At 37.7% G+C, this 15,359-nt stretch overlaps 1 protein-coding gene across 2 annotated transcripts in view; it reads right to left on the bottom strand.

The window, feature by feature from the left end:
• Window positions 1-14,946, bottom strand: part of TTC27 (tetratricopeptide repeat domain 27) — a 113,151-nt gene extending 98,205 nt beyond the window's left edge. For both annotated transcript variants that reach the window (XM_068676467.1, XM_068676468.1), the window contains exons 1-3: window positions 14,746-14,946; window positions 12,212-12,389; window positions 6,499-6,628 (exon numbers count right to left, since the gene is read on the bottom strand). In XM_068676467.1, the coding sequence (XP_068532568.1) occupies window positions 6,499-6,628; window positions 12,212-12,389; window positions 14,746-14,833 (396 nt within the window). In that variant the 5' untranslated portion in view covers window positions 14,834-14,946. The remainder of the gene's footprint in view (window positions 1-6,498; window positions 6,629-12,211; window positions 12,390-14,745) is intronic.
• Window positions 14,947-15,359: the final 413 nt, after the last annotated feature.

The following is a 15,359-nucleotide window of genomic DNA, read 5'->3' as shown; positions in this document are numbered from 1 at the left end:
AATACATTCTAGTAATGTCCTCCCCTTGATCTAAGGGAGAAAAACTGATTAACCAAAGCCATTCCACTTGTCATCACAGAAGTAAATAAATTTATTAAACGTCCTACAATACTCAAATGCACCAGATATTCCTCCTGTGATTTCAAGATGTGTTATCGTCTTTCCCCAGAGATAGCTTCCTATTGGAGTGGCATCAGAGTAGCAATATTAGAACCATTTTTCCCTTTGTCCAGTAAACAAAGACCTCCTTTTAGGTGTTTTCCTGTGATGTTCCCTACAGTAATTCTTTTCTTAATGGGCTTGAGGTAGTTCTGGAAACCTGTCTCTCAGTGATGATGGTCAGGTGACAATCACCTATTCTTCTTTTCCTTTTAACCTAAGGAAAGCATTCACACAGTTTATGTTCAGACTAGAGCAGATGTCAGTTCATCAGCTGACTCCTAGTTCTCAAATGGCAAGTTTCCTTTGCAAACTGAAAAACGGAATGCTTTTGTTTTCAGTTGGTATGAAAGGGGCAAGAAAAGGGAATGGACAGAAACAGAAGACGAGACAGTTAAGTGACAGTTTGCACTGAAGTCACTTGCCTGAGAAAGATTTCTATTCAGTCTACACAAATGAGATAGAAGTCATTTTAATCACATTACAGCATTTCAAGCAAAACCAGTAATGTAATTACTAAGTTCTCTGGAACTTTTTTCAACACCTTTACCAACAGGTTACTTTAAAGACAAAAGTTATTAAACCACAGTATTTCCCTAGTCCACTTTTAAAAGATTCCTGCTTCTCTTTATGGCAATTTTCAGACTTTTTTCCTGATTTCCTTAGGTTTGTCCATTATTTATCATGTATTAACATTGAAAATACTCCTACTTAGTAGGCAATGATTAAGGAACTTTACATTATTCACCCAAAATGTAATTCTTACCTGCCATCACTGCAATTATCAATCCTACCATTGAAAACAAAGTTTATTTCCAAGTGGTTTCTCACACTGTTGTAAAGAAAAAATGGCCATGTAGAAAGACATGAGATCCATCAAGGAACAGCCTTACCAACATCTCTAACTACTCTGATTTTGAAAAGTTATGACTCTGTGCTTCTAAAGATTCATTTTGAAAACATGAGAGATATAACAGAAGACTTCATACAGTTTTCAGTTTAACTTAAACTTGTTTCCCTATCATCCTTTTTGTGTTCACTTTTCAATAAACAACACTGAAACAATTAATGGGAAAGCAAAGAAGTTATCAGCTTTGTTATAGAACCATTTTCTAAAACACATTTGATATGCTATAGTAATCTACCCTCAGTTAAGCACCGCAGCAACCAATTAATCTCACATTCTCATTTCAAAGCCTTTCACTGGAGAGCTCAGTCCAGCTAACGTAACATTAATAGGAATATAATGAGGGAGGGAAGAGGGAGAGAGATGTCACCGCCTAGTAAATACGCCAACAAGTCTCAGAGCCAAAGAATTGATATCTTCTATCTTAACAAATCTGTGTTCTTTTGCATAAAGCAAATACCATACAAGGAAGCAAACATTCTCTTTACTAAGAAAGCCTAAATCAACATTCATTCTTTTAACTTGTGCTCTAAGACTGCATTATCATTGCAGATATCTATCAACACAATTTACTATCCTAAGCTAGTCTTTAAGGTAGGGAACAGCTTCATATGAAAGAGGTAGACTTTCAAGTTTTTACAGCTTCAAGGGCATAAAAGTCTGGACTGAAATCCACAAAAATCCTTAAAACATTGGCTAAGAGAAAACAGAAATTTAGAACTCATCTTCTAGTGTCTAAGCACTTAAATTAGACATTTTCCATATTTATCTCATGCATCTAAAAAAAAAATCCCATATCTCAAAATGGACATAACAAAAATTTGCTAACACAAAGTTCCATACCTAATAAACCTGGGTTAGATTGTGAATCTTTCCATTTTTCACCAGACTTCCACTCAAAACCTATGATTATTTTATTCCTCAATGTGTGTATATCTAAGTACAGAAACATACTAGAGTTTGTGAACATACGCTCAGAAATATCTGGGATAATAATCCAGATTTTGTTGAATCTGCATGTGGTTTCCTTTGACCACCTCTGGGCTAAATGCAGACAAATGAAGCTGAATTCACTCTAAACACGTATGCTTCAATCTGTCCAAAGTACAGATAATGTACAAAAGTACACGTACTTAAAAAAGTACATGTACTTACAAAAAAAAAGTACATGTACAAAAGTAAGTTAACATTTACCGTTAAGTAGCTACTACTAAAGCCCTACATCAGCTTCATGCTGGACAGCACTCTTGGCTTTCACAGTATTAGAAAGTACTTCCCAGGACAACTGTTACCAGCTGCCATTCCAGCTCAACGGCTGTGAGAATACAGAGTATAAGAAATTTAGTTTATGGGCTTCACATTCTTTTCTTGCTCATGGTAATGATTAGAGGCAAAATGAGCATTTGGTACACTTTATTTTTGTTTCAGGGCCTGCTCACTCTGAACTGGCCCTTCTCATCTTTCTTCATCCCTTTCTCAGTCTTGGGGATGCTTCACCTAAAGCTTAAAAGGTAAGCACAGAGATACGCAAAGGTAGAAAAAGTCAGTAAATGGCAAGAGTGCAGTAAATGGCATGGGATGGATTAATAAAAAACAGAGGAGGGAAAAAAAGCAAACAAATAACGAAAATCAAATAAGGAACCTGTATGCAGGTACTAAGTGTAATATACTGGGCTTCTCAGATTTTAAATAGTACTAAGACAGCTTGTCAACTGGCAAAGCTAAAGTTATACATCTTCCAGAATAATGGGAGATAGAAGATGTGCTCAGGTTACTAGTGGAAGATTTGGTCCTTTAGAAGAGAATTCATCCTTGGCTCCAGACATCTTTTGGGGATAGAAAATTTGTTTTTGCTTGCATCTGCTTCTCTCCAACTTTCTGCAAAGGAGATAATGAGACTATGGTGCAGGCTGTCTCCAGTTTCATTAACCAAATGAGCAACATGTAAACAACGCAGAGCTGAGCTGCAGACTGAAGATGATAAAGGTAAGCTAGCACAAGTAAGTCTTCCCTGAGCGCACTACACTTGGAGTACTTAGTTAGGAATGTTCTTGCTTGTATTCCCTGTAAGGTCTGACTTTGCTGAGTTGTTAAAGAAGGAAGAATTTTCCAATGGCAGCATTGAGAATTATTTCTTTTACATATACATAGCAAGGGAACGTATGGCAAGCCTGTAGGCTACTCCAACAGACTCCCTCTGCTAACGAGACTGCCTCCACGTTTAGCTTTTACCATCCCTCCTTATATACCCCACAAAAGGAAAAGGTTTGTCAGAATCTTCATAGTCTTCATCATGCTGGTCACTGGTATTCACACAGAGTTAACCTAAGGCTCAGCTCTCATCTTTATGGCCAGTTCATGCTAATGGAAGCCAAGAATACAGGTCTGGATCACAAAGAACTCCGAACAGTTTCAGTTAACAAAGTTTACAAGGATAAGGGATCATACTGGATTTGAGACAGCAGTGCTACACAGCACATCGGTATTTTTCATATGAATTATGAACGTGGCTATTGGTATCAACAGAAGCCTGGTGATAGCTCAATCTTCCAGCAAAAGGATCGTATCACGCATGAAAGAAGCACTAATACAAACATCAGGAGAAAGAGTTACTCAAATGCATTTCAAAACTCATTACTTGGAACCAAGCTGGAAGTTACAAAAAGGCCAGCAGGAGCTGTTGATAAATGTATTTGGAGGACTCCTACCAGTTATTTACAAGTATTGTGCATTAGTGTATTGGGATCATCTTCCAGATGGAGTTTCTAGCTGTTACTAATATATCCTACTTGTGAATATGAAATTAGACAACAAACAGTACTCTGTAACTCTCAAACTTAAGGCAGGATAAAACACACTGCAACCTAAATTGTTCTGCACCTTTCATTCCCTTACCTGCACAGAGACAGTGACAGTACTTCAAAACACGAGGAACCTGTCCCACTTACTGTAAAATAAAAATGTTTTAGCCTAATCCCAGCGAGTTTGAAGACAGATCTGATAATCCATTTAATTTAAATACAGGCTTTTTTGTTTGTTTTTAATCTTGCTTTAACATAAGTCACTTACAATAAAAAAACTCAGCAAGACTATTTAATTGAACGATAAAGTCCTGAAGGAATTTTAGAAAACTCAGTCACCTAAGAACTAAAACACTAGCTGCTTTTCTGTTTAGAAATTACTGAACTTTTTTAGGCATGGACTCTTAAAATAAAAGCACAAAACAGTTCTGCAGGACGTAAAATGGAACCCTAATGGAGTACATGAATTTAACCATAACTTACGGAAAAGTAAGGCTGGAATTAATTTGGAGGATGGGAAATAAAGTACACATACTCATGAATATTTTTCGTGGAAGACATCCAAGAGGCACCAACTAGCAACTCATCTAAATCAGGCTATTTTATGATTTCACAGAATCACAGAATTGTAGGGGTTGGAAGGGACCTCGAAAGATCATCGGGTCCAACCTCCCTGCCAAAACAGGTTCCTTAGAGCAGGCTGCCCAGGTAGGTGTCCAGATGTGCCTTGAATATTTCAAATATCAGATTTGCTCTTCACTGAAATTAATTATATTCTTATGCAGTCTTAATGCACTCATAAGAAAGTAAAATTAATGATGCATTCAGCAGTTATCCGAGGGCAGAAATGAAACTATGCCACTAACCTGAAGGAGAAACTTGCAAGGGACAGAAGTTGCAGCAGTTACATAGCCTGAAAGGCATAAAGTTAAGACTAATCCAATAAAGTGTTCTTAAAATAAGAGTAAGTTTTGCAAATATTCCTGAAATAAATGAGACATTGGACGGCTGAAGGTTAGTGATATTACTTAGAGCAGGCTAAGAGAAGCATGACATCATTATTTATTTGTTTTTAACCTTGACATGGGAAAAAGATCATTTCAGTCTGAAAAATTGAAAGCTTATTAAAAAAGAATTTATACCAGTATTGATGATAGAATATGGATGATTACATTAGAAATGGAGAAAATGAGAGCTGTATTTTTAACCCACTTTTTTTTTTTTTTTTGAGTATCTGTGCATGCGAGAAAGAAAAGCTGGATTAAAAGAAGCAGAAAAATATCAGTTTATTGAGATGTTTGTTTTTATGGAGTGTTTATATACTAAGAATCCTTGAACATAAAAGTATCTACATAAAAATAATTCAAAGCATATGACAGCTTTTGAATTAAGATGTTTAACAAAAGAAAACTGGATAGATATTTTAGCACAACTGTTTAGTGCTCTTGGAAAAAACTTCTCAGGTGTTACCAATAGCAATAGTATACATAAAACTAAACTTCTTTTGCCTGAATGCAGAACTAGTTAAACCTTTCAGCTAACAAGGTCTGATGCAGTACTCATTTGAAATCAACAACGCTCATGTCTGTTTTCCTTTATCATCTCTTGCTGATTTAGATTCTGGAATACCACTTCTGCATATGCAAACATCTGTCAATGCATTGCATTCACAGCCATAAGACAAACTAAACAGGAGACACACATTCCCTTATTCAACAGATAATTAGCATCTCATTCATCCATTAATATAGACAATAAATGGGATGATTGATAGGAGTTATGAACTTTATGTTTTATAGGTCTAAACTCCTTATAGTCTGACAGCAATTTAATTTCTGATCTCAAAAACCAAGCAAAAAAATAAGCCTATACATATACACACCATGCCATCTCTAAAATATACCACACTGATAACCATCTATATTTTAAAAAGGGGATAGATACAGTATCTGAACTAAGTAATTTAGAAACACAACCTTGCAAATGAAACTACGAACAATGGCAGGTCTTCAGGAGTTACGTTATTCCTGCAAAAACACACCACAATAATGTAACATCTGTTACATTAATGTTACATGAAGTTTCTTATCTACTTGTCAAACTTCCCCTTATTCCACAATTTACAGCTCATGGGAACTACCAATTCCACAATTCAGTTGGCATCACCCATGAGCTTAGCAGGATACTAGCATACAAATCTGCTGTCCTCTTAGCACCTACCAGATAGTCTGCTATATTCAAGTTATCCATCTTCTACCTTGCTCCAAGGAAAATTTCTAAGTCATTTATAAGTATCTTTCTCTGGTCCAACTAAGAACACATTCCAAAATAAACAGCTTATTGACAGCAAACATCTTTCAAGCAGATGCTGCTGCACAATAAGTATCTTCCATATTCAAAACCAACATTTCCAGAAGGAAATCTATTAAGTTGAAGTAGACAAACATTAGCTACTTTTAGGATAGTGCTTCAAAAACTTACACAGTTGATGATGCTTGCAACAGCAGCCTGTTCACACTCAAGGAAATTAATTCTAACCCTGGACCTCACAGATATGTATTCTCTGGATAAGTGGGTTATTCACTAATAGAAGTGACTGTAAAAGGACAGCTTATTATAACTCAAGCATACCTCACTGAATTTCTGCAACAATGCAGATGGCAAAAAGTCCTGCAGCTGTAAGTGAACAGGAGGCCCAGTCCAATTGCTTTGAACGAAGAGCTGCAAACTGCCCACACCAAGTAGAAACATCAGCCTCTGCCTGCAATATAGATAAGGAAAACAATTAGTAATAGATCATTCTTTTAATTAGGACTACAAGATCTGATTGATTTCCACACCAGTTCAAAACATCCAGCCTTAAAAATCCACCCCTCTCAGCAGGAAAATATAATTAGCATAGAATTCAAAAATGCTCATGGGAAACTGAAAGGTTTGGAAATATGATGGTTGTAACAAATTACAAATATTTTGGAAACTGAGTTAAATCATGTGTTTTACAATTTAAGGCTGTGCCTATTAGATACAAGTGGAAGATTAGCGTCAGATGAAGATTTTCGCTGTTTGCCAACCAGACAGTTGCATTTTCTTATATCTAAACCTCAACGTTTTCAAAGAAAAGTTGCTGCATTAGCATACACTACAAAACAGTATATTTATTGTTGCTTTTACACAGCTGCTTAATTTCACTCCCTGTGAGAACAAAACAATCAAACAATCATCATAAAGTTCAGAAGTATCACCTCAGAGCTGGTTCGGATAATTCGGCAGCAAATGCTATCTCACTCAATCATGCTTTTTCATTGCAAAAACAGTACTTTATTTAAAGATGGAATTACAAGACTTTGTTGCCTTCCTGGAACTGCATACAAAATTTTTATATTTACAAGATTTTACTTATCTAATACCCTTATGATACTATTTCTTTATGTACCTACGGTAATAACCTATGTGGCCTGCAGAAAGCAGGGCAAAATCCCTCAGAATTTAATGGCTGATTTAACAGGTGTAGACTTTTAGGAAACTTACACAATTTTTTGGTTTGTTTTAGGATTCTTTTAGGATTTGCAATCTAACTGGGTTATAATCGGTCATATGCCAACACAGGCCCTATTACATACCACATATAATAACATGCCTCCTACCTACAGTAGATAATGTTCTAACTGTATAACATAAGAACTGGTATTTTAAGGAGCTCAGTGGAAAAAACCTTGTCATCCTTTTGCTGTGAAACATGGACTTAACGCTGCAAGAGTCCTCCAAATGGAAACAAAGGGATAAAGCATTATACAACTCCAAAAAACAAAGTCCAATAAAAAAAGCCACACAGAAACAGCTGGTGGGCAAGAACGTGTCAGAAGATGCATAACAATGGTGTAGAGTGAATGAATCCAAAAAAAAAAAAAGAAAAAGAAACACAAGAGCCTTCAGGAGTATTAGAGAAAAAGGACTGGTATAAAGAGCTCTTGTCAATTAGATTTTATAGTTGTCATTATTCAGCTGGGAACTATCACACATCCAAATACTATTTGGTGGTAATCTCAGGTTACCACTAAGCTTCCAATCAACTCAAAAACAAAGCAGTGACACTAAATTATTAACATTAGGCACAAAACAATCACACATACACTACTTGTTCTGTTGTAAATTATGCTTCTAAGCTTCTAAAAGGAAAGATAACATACAGAATAATCAATTGCGACGTTGCAGCTCAACAACTCTTCAGTCTTTCAAAGACTCATTTTCATTATTTTATCATTTACTCTATTTTTATAATACCTACAACCAAAATACGTATTTAAGAACTTTATTGAAATCTTTCTATGGTAGGCAAAGTCGCTTGATGTCTAAATGCTTTTGTAACCATGCAGAAGGGCTCTGCAAATTATATGCAATTCCCTTACTTTGGCTGTGATTCTCTTTCCACTGTCTTATTTGTCATCATCAGTTGTTTTTTTCTTGTTGCTGTCTTCAGTTTCCGACTATTGACCAACCTGCAGTCCCCTGAAACAGAATACTACTTCTAAACTCTAATCCCTGCAAATAAGGCTAGTGTCCCTCACCTATCACTTAATTTCTTCCAAGATTTTTTTTTCCATTCCATCTCTGACTGCCCTTCATGCTTAGAATGCAGAACTGCAAGTGCTTACCTCCCAAGTGCTGCCTTAAAACTGCTCTTCTGTGCTGCCTGAAAAGCAAGAGAGGCACTGCTGCCAGTGTTCCGCTTATTACGGTGACCTATATATAGGTTCATTTCTTTCTTCTAATTTCCTTAGGTATAGAGAGCCATTCATCTCACTCATACTTTCTCCATGTATTTTTTTTTAAACACTTTACACCAACTCAAGTAGGTTTGTGATCCATGATATAAAACCAGATGCTTATATACATTCCACTGTAATATTCATATTGCTTTACTTATATTTTCTCAAACTCAGAAATGACAGAGCATTGATACTTGAAAAAAAAGTAATGGATTTGCATATAACACTACATTTTTCAAATAAATACCAATAGTAAGACTATGCTTTAGATACAACTAGGTTATAGATTGCTTTTTTTTTTTTTTAAATGTGAAGACAAATTATAGAAGAGAAGTTGAAACAAAATAAGAGATGTTTAAGAGTTATTTTTTCAATTTAAATACATCAAAGCAAGTTGCAGAAACAGCAAGAATTTCTTCACTTTTATTTTTTAACATGCGTAGCACACTAGTTAAACTGTAAGTGTCCTGAAGTATCAGAAATATGTGTTGGGAAATCAAACCAAGCTTTATTGCAAGGACTTGTTTTGGGAAGTCTGACATTCATTACTATCTTGAATAAGGTAGTAGCAGCAAATACACGGACAATTAAAACAAGTGTTCACGATCATTTCCTTGTTCCTTTAGGTTTTAGAATCAAACGTTTTAATAGACTTTCAAGCTCTTTTGAATCTCTCCTGAAATACTATTTTTGTTGTGTCCTGCACAGTATTTCCTCCTGGTCTCTAGAAGGAAACTACCTCAGACAAAAATACACCTCCTTCAAATAGAAGTCATGACAACACCAGAGATGCTCCCTTCCACTTCTTTAGCATTTATACACTATAACTTCTTCCTCCACAATTCTGCTGACTTCAAATACAGGTATGAAGCTATGTTTCCTGTAGAAGATAAGTGATAGCCTTTGAATTGAGTAGCTGTAGCAGAAAAAAAGAAACACCTATTTTGTAGGTTTATTGCAAAATATACTTGGACGCTTCACTTTTAATCTATGGAGGTTAAAAGTGCCATACCAAAACATGTCTGGCAGGGGAAGGACAGAAGCAGTTAAAGTGGTAGAAAAAGTTGCAGCAAGTTTTGAAATACTGTTAAGTATTTTCCTTATAGAACCATGGATTTGGAAGTAGAGAAGTTGACAGGCTATGTCCAAAGAAATTATAATCTAGCTACAAAGTCTGAGCTGTTTTGCCTTCAGGCTGCTCCCTTTTAGCTTCACAAAAAGAACTCCCTAAGAGTTCTTTTAACACTATTATAAAACCATACTTTGTACTGTGTTTATATTGTGTTAAAAGAATAAGGTTAGCATTATCCAACTTTCTGATCCTGACTGAATTCAACTCACAGTTTTTTAATTTCTAAAATTGCAGTTCTCAGTTCAGCAAAAAAGCATATATTTGAACTAAGACCCCACTAGTAAGAAGTCTACTAGAAGTCAGAGGAAAGCCAGCGTCTTAATGATTTTTCTGAGCTAGAACTTAGAAGTTGCTGTGCTTCTTTTATAGGAAAAATAGGAATTTTTTCTATTAAAATCCTATAAAGGAAAAGAAGGAATGTTTTCCTTCAATAGGAAAAAAGTAAATAAAACAACAACACACATTTTCACCACAGGCATTTAAAGGTCATGTGCAAAAGTTGCATTCTTTCCAAAAGAAATTAGGAAAAGTAGTACAGGGCCTGCAGGTTGAAAAAATAACTATGTAATGGATTTTACCTTGAGAAGTCTTTGGAGATCGGCAAACACCACACAGATTTAAGTGCTAAAAGCAGTGTCTACCTAAAATAGAAAAGCTTATACAAAAAGGCAGATAATCTTCCATCAACAGAAAGTAACAACTTACTTTCTTCAACACTATTATCATTCAAAGCTTCTTGTAACATATTACTAGGGGAGCCTAAAAAATCCACTTGGCTGCTACAAGCAGAAAACATTTCTGGCATACACTGACACATTTTGAAAAGTACACCTTTTAATTCTGAACAAAAACCCAGCACATAACTTTGGGCAGAAAATTGTCTACTTCTGAAAGGTTAAATATTGTAGTTCTGCCTCCATATCTTTAGGCAAGGGGGCTTCTAACAATGCCTACAGTTGAAGAGCGGACAAGGAAATCTGTTACGACCAAAGTACTGGAACACAAGCACCTGAGGAACGAATCGTTTTGCTGTCTGCAGTAGAAAAGCAACAAGTTTCTGTAAATGGAATATAGGCTAATAAAAACTCACAGTAGGAGTATGAAAAGAAAACATCACTGTGACAGGATACGTATGTCTATATAAAGTCTTACTGAATGCATGATATAGAATATGATTTTCTTCAAGCAGTGGGACAGTTCGTAACTGCTATTTCATTTGTGAACAGGAACAAACTTCAATCAACAGTTAAGATTAAGATTGGGCTAACAGTTTTCAGGATGTTTCAACCCCCACCAGATCTCTCTTTAATTGATGCATAATTCAGAATAAAATATTCCAAGGCAGAAGTTAACAATATTGAGAACTTTCTCTGGACTATGTCACCATCTAAACTCCAGTTAGGATTTCACAGCAACAGCAGAACAAATAAATAAATAAAAACAGGAAAAAAATACCTAGAGACAAAATGCGCAGAAACAATCTCTATACATTCCAAATCAGAAAACAGTAGCGCATGAGATATCAGATAATATATCTCAGATGAGATATCAGATAATCTTTTGACAAGCCACGATCAGCGTTGCTAACAAGTCTAGGTAATTTAGAGGTGCCAACTACTTGTTTCTCTCTGGCATTTTAGCAAAAACTCATTTTCATGCCTCATACTAAAACATACCCATTTGTACTCAGCCACGCTTCTTGGCAATACATTACCTTCCTCTTATTTCCTTTATACTTTTAAGTTCTCTTACCCTTTGCTAAAACCTGTTCCCATGCTCATGTTTAAATTATATATGTACCTAATTTTCTGCTTCTACTACCCATAATGCAAGAGATTCATTCTAACTATACTCCATATGCTAATTCTTGCTGTTAATGAGTCTGACTTCAATGTTTATAATTTTCCAAGTAAATAATGAGCAGGCTAAAATCCATCTTCATGAGTCTTACAAAGAAAATAACTAATCCATTAATACCAGCCATGAATAAATTACTCAGTTTATATTAAAACAACCTTACTATGAATCAGACTCAGAAATATGGACATTACTTTTACAGTAACTTTAAATGGTACTTCAAGTATTCACATTAATGTAACACAATGTTGCAGAGAAAACTGTTAACAAACTGTTTCAAGACACAGGGCAACATGAATTCACATTTCTTGGTTTCTTTATACCAGCAGCTTCAGAGGTAGTCACCATAAATAAGGCCACTGTTTTCAACAACCCTTCATATCACAACACTATCCAGTGAAAGAAACAATGATAATGAATAGATGCCCCAGGAAAGTGGGAGGAACAACTTGAGAAATTAATTTTGTATTTTTCTCTCAGATCAAGAACTTTGGAAGCCCTGTGACACGTACTACAAAACAAATAATGCCTTTTGGAAAATCAAACATTGCCTCTATTAATCTTCCATATAATAAATAATGATTTCCACCTTTCCACGTTATCAACCTCTGCGGAACAGTCCAGGTATGTCAGGATCTGTTTCTCCAGGTAACTTTCAATGTTCTCCTCTGACACGGAAGATGCACTGAAAACATTCCGGACAGCTGAATTTGAAAATATTGCTTCATATTTCCCATCAAAAATCAACTGCAACAGTGATCCACTTTCTGGAAATAAAAAAAAAAAAAGGAAAATAAATCAGTGTTAAATTTGAAAGAATTTCATCCTACAAGAGCTATTCCAACCAAAATATATACCTCTCCCCTTTCGAGTAATGAATCATCATTTAAGTTGCCAAAAACTGCAGTTGCACTGAAACTGAAGAACAGCAGTAGCAGGGGTCACCTTAATCCAAAATGAATTTTACAGAACTTGTATTAACATTACAATGAAATACAAACTGCCAGATGAATGTAAAGCATAAGAGTTGCACAGGAATTTCAGAGGAAATATATGGATAGCCTTTCAAATACATACACTGACAATTATCATAGGAGGGTTTTCTTCCTCCAAAACCTTTTTGTTTTTTTTTTAGTGTGTGATGGTAAAATCATGTGGGAGAGACAATTTCAAAGACTTAAGGATTCTTTCAGGGAAACTGCAGCAAATAACAATGGTTCAATATTTGCAGAGTTCCATGAATACCCATGTATAACCATGAAATACACAGCCCTCACTTTAAATGCTTAGAATATTCAAAAGAATGGACAGTACTTTTCTGAAGATAAAGTCGTATTATCTTCCTGTCTTCGTTCTTCAGATTAACTACTGAGGTGGATATGAATCCATGAATGTTTCTCTGCCCAATCCTTTCAAGGCAAACAGAATTCACAAAGTGCTATACATTTAATTCCTAAGAAGCTTCAAACTCATGAAGTATTCTTGACCCAGGCTTTGTTCACAGAAGGTATCTTCCCTTCTTTCATCAAGCATTCTACATTGAGACCAATCCAGCAGCTTTCTGCTAGAACAGTTTCAGCACGTTAACACCTTCTGTTCTTAGAGAAATTGGTACCTGTCTACACTGCAGCTCATGCAGACATACTAACTAGTTGTCAACTAGCTAATGCAGATGCTGGTAATGCAGGTGAGGAAATGCAGAGGTCTGCATAGGATACATGCCATATTAACCTGTGATTCCAGCCGTGGACTGCAGCTCCTGTGCACTCAGTGTTACCATAGCTACCCTAATATTAGGGCCTAAGCTAGCCTATTTAGTGCTAGCACAGGTATACATCCACACCAGCTCCAGCTGCACACGGAAGCTAACCAAACACCAATGCCCAGCAAAACCAAGTGCTCTCAGTCTGGGACACGACTGAAGACTGAGCACAGAAATCAACTTCAGTAGCAGCGACGGATGATTTGGTAGAGATGGTGATGGACACGCATTCGCTCCTAATCTCTACGGACCAGGCTGCTGAGCACAATTTACTTTTGTTCTTTGCAACAATGACCAGCCACCTGATATAAGAAGTCTTTTTTTTTTTGTGGTAAATGATCGTAAAACATTTCAAGCTGTACCTGCAAAGGCACATACAAAAGATTAGGAATGGTTCTGGGGCCTTACTGACGTCACATCCTCACAGAAAACATAAATAATGTGAAACTTTCTCCCATCAGTGCTCTGGGGGAGAATTTCTTCCACAAAGTGACGACTTATTTATATGTTACAGCCGTCCGGACAGGTGGCACTGTATTTTGTAGAATAACCCTTGGCCCTGAGGACACTAATGAAGAATACCGAGGTTTTTCTTTCTAGTAACAGTGCAACGTAACTGTAAGCACACAAAATCTGCTCTTGGTTCTCCATTTATTTTGTTATAAGACACCATACAAATTCAAGGTCACAGTCTTTAACTTTTACTTTCAGGGCCCACTGAAGCGATGAGTAAAAACCATCACAACCCCCACCATTTTCTACCTCTACGGCAAGACAGCTTTCTTCAGTACCACTCTCCACATCTTACCACAGCACACTACTTAAAAAATAAAATAAAATAAAATAAAATAAAATAAAATAAAATAAAATAAAATAAAATAAAATAAACCCACAAGTGAACACCATTCAGTGAGAAGCTATGAAAGACCTGCCAGATGTCAGTCACACCACCTGACATTTTCAGACAATACAAGAATTACAGGTAAATAAGAATTAACGTGAGGAAATAGAGCTGAGTGGATCAGCTCTTTTCCAAAATTCAGCATATGCTCGAGGTACAGATAAAGGACTCTTTATCTCCACATTTTTTTCGCTGTGCTACAGCAGGGAGCTTCTCGCCGCTGCCACACGCGGCAGGCAGGTGCCTCACTCGCTCCGGTCCTGAGGAAGCCGGGAACAGCCCCGGGGCGATGCCTGAGGAGCGGCGGTGCCCCCGGCAGCAGCAGTGCCCCCACAGCAGCAGTGCCCCCACAGCCCAGCCCGGTGCCCGCCTCAGGGGACCCCAGGAGCTGCGTCCGGGACCCCCACGGCAAGGCGGGCACCGCTCCCCCCTCACCTCCCCTCACCTCCGCCCCGCTCACCTGCCGCCGAGACATCGCCCTGCTTCCACTCCAAGGACTCGGCGGCGCTGAGGAAGCCCCTCAGCAGGGCGCGCTCGAGGGCCAGCATGGTCCCGCCGCCCTCCCCTCGGCCCGTGCCCCCCTCTCAGCCCATGTGCGGGCAGCGGCGGCAGGGAGCCGCCATCACGGCCCCGTCGAGCACGCCGGGAGGGGGCGGCGCAGCGCAGGCGCGGCAGTGGCACTAGTAACAGTAGCACTAGTAGCAGTAGCGGTACTAGCAGTAGTAGCAGCAGTAGCAGTAGCGAGGGGGTGGAGCCGTCGCCGTTAGCGACCGCGGTCACAGAATCACAGAATTTCTAGGTTGGAAGAGACCTCAAGATCATCGAGTCCAACCTCTAACCTAACACTAACAGTCCCCACTAAACCATATCCCTAAGCTCTACATCTAAACGTCTTTTAAAGACCTCCAGGGATGGTGACTCCACCACTTCCCTGGGCAGCCTGTTCCAATGTCTAACAGCCCTTTCGGTAAAGAAGTTCTTCCTAACACCTAACCTAAAACTCCCCCCCGGTGGCCTCGTTGTTGAGGCGAGGGGCTCCCGCCCGAGCTCGGTTCTCGCCCTGGGCTGTGTTTG

The sequence above is a fragment of the Anas acuta genome, chromosome 3 (assembly GCF_963932015.1).
Source record: "Anas acuta chromosome 3, bAnaAcu1.1, whole genome shotgun sequence".
Classification (NCBI taxonomy): Eukaryota; Metazoa; Chordata; class Aves; order Anseriformes; family Anatidae; genus Anas; species Anas acuta.
Note: the sequence above shows the minus strand (reverse complement) of the source record. Positions and strands in the feature narration are given on the sequence as shown.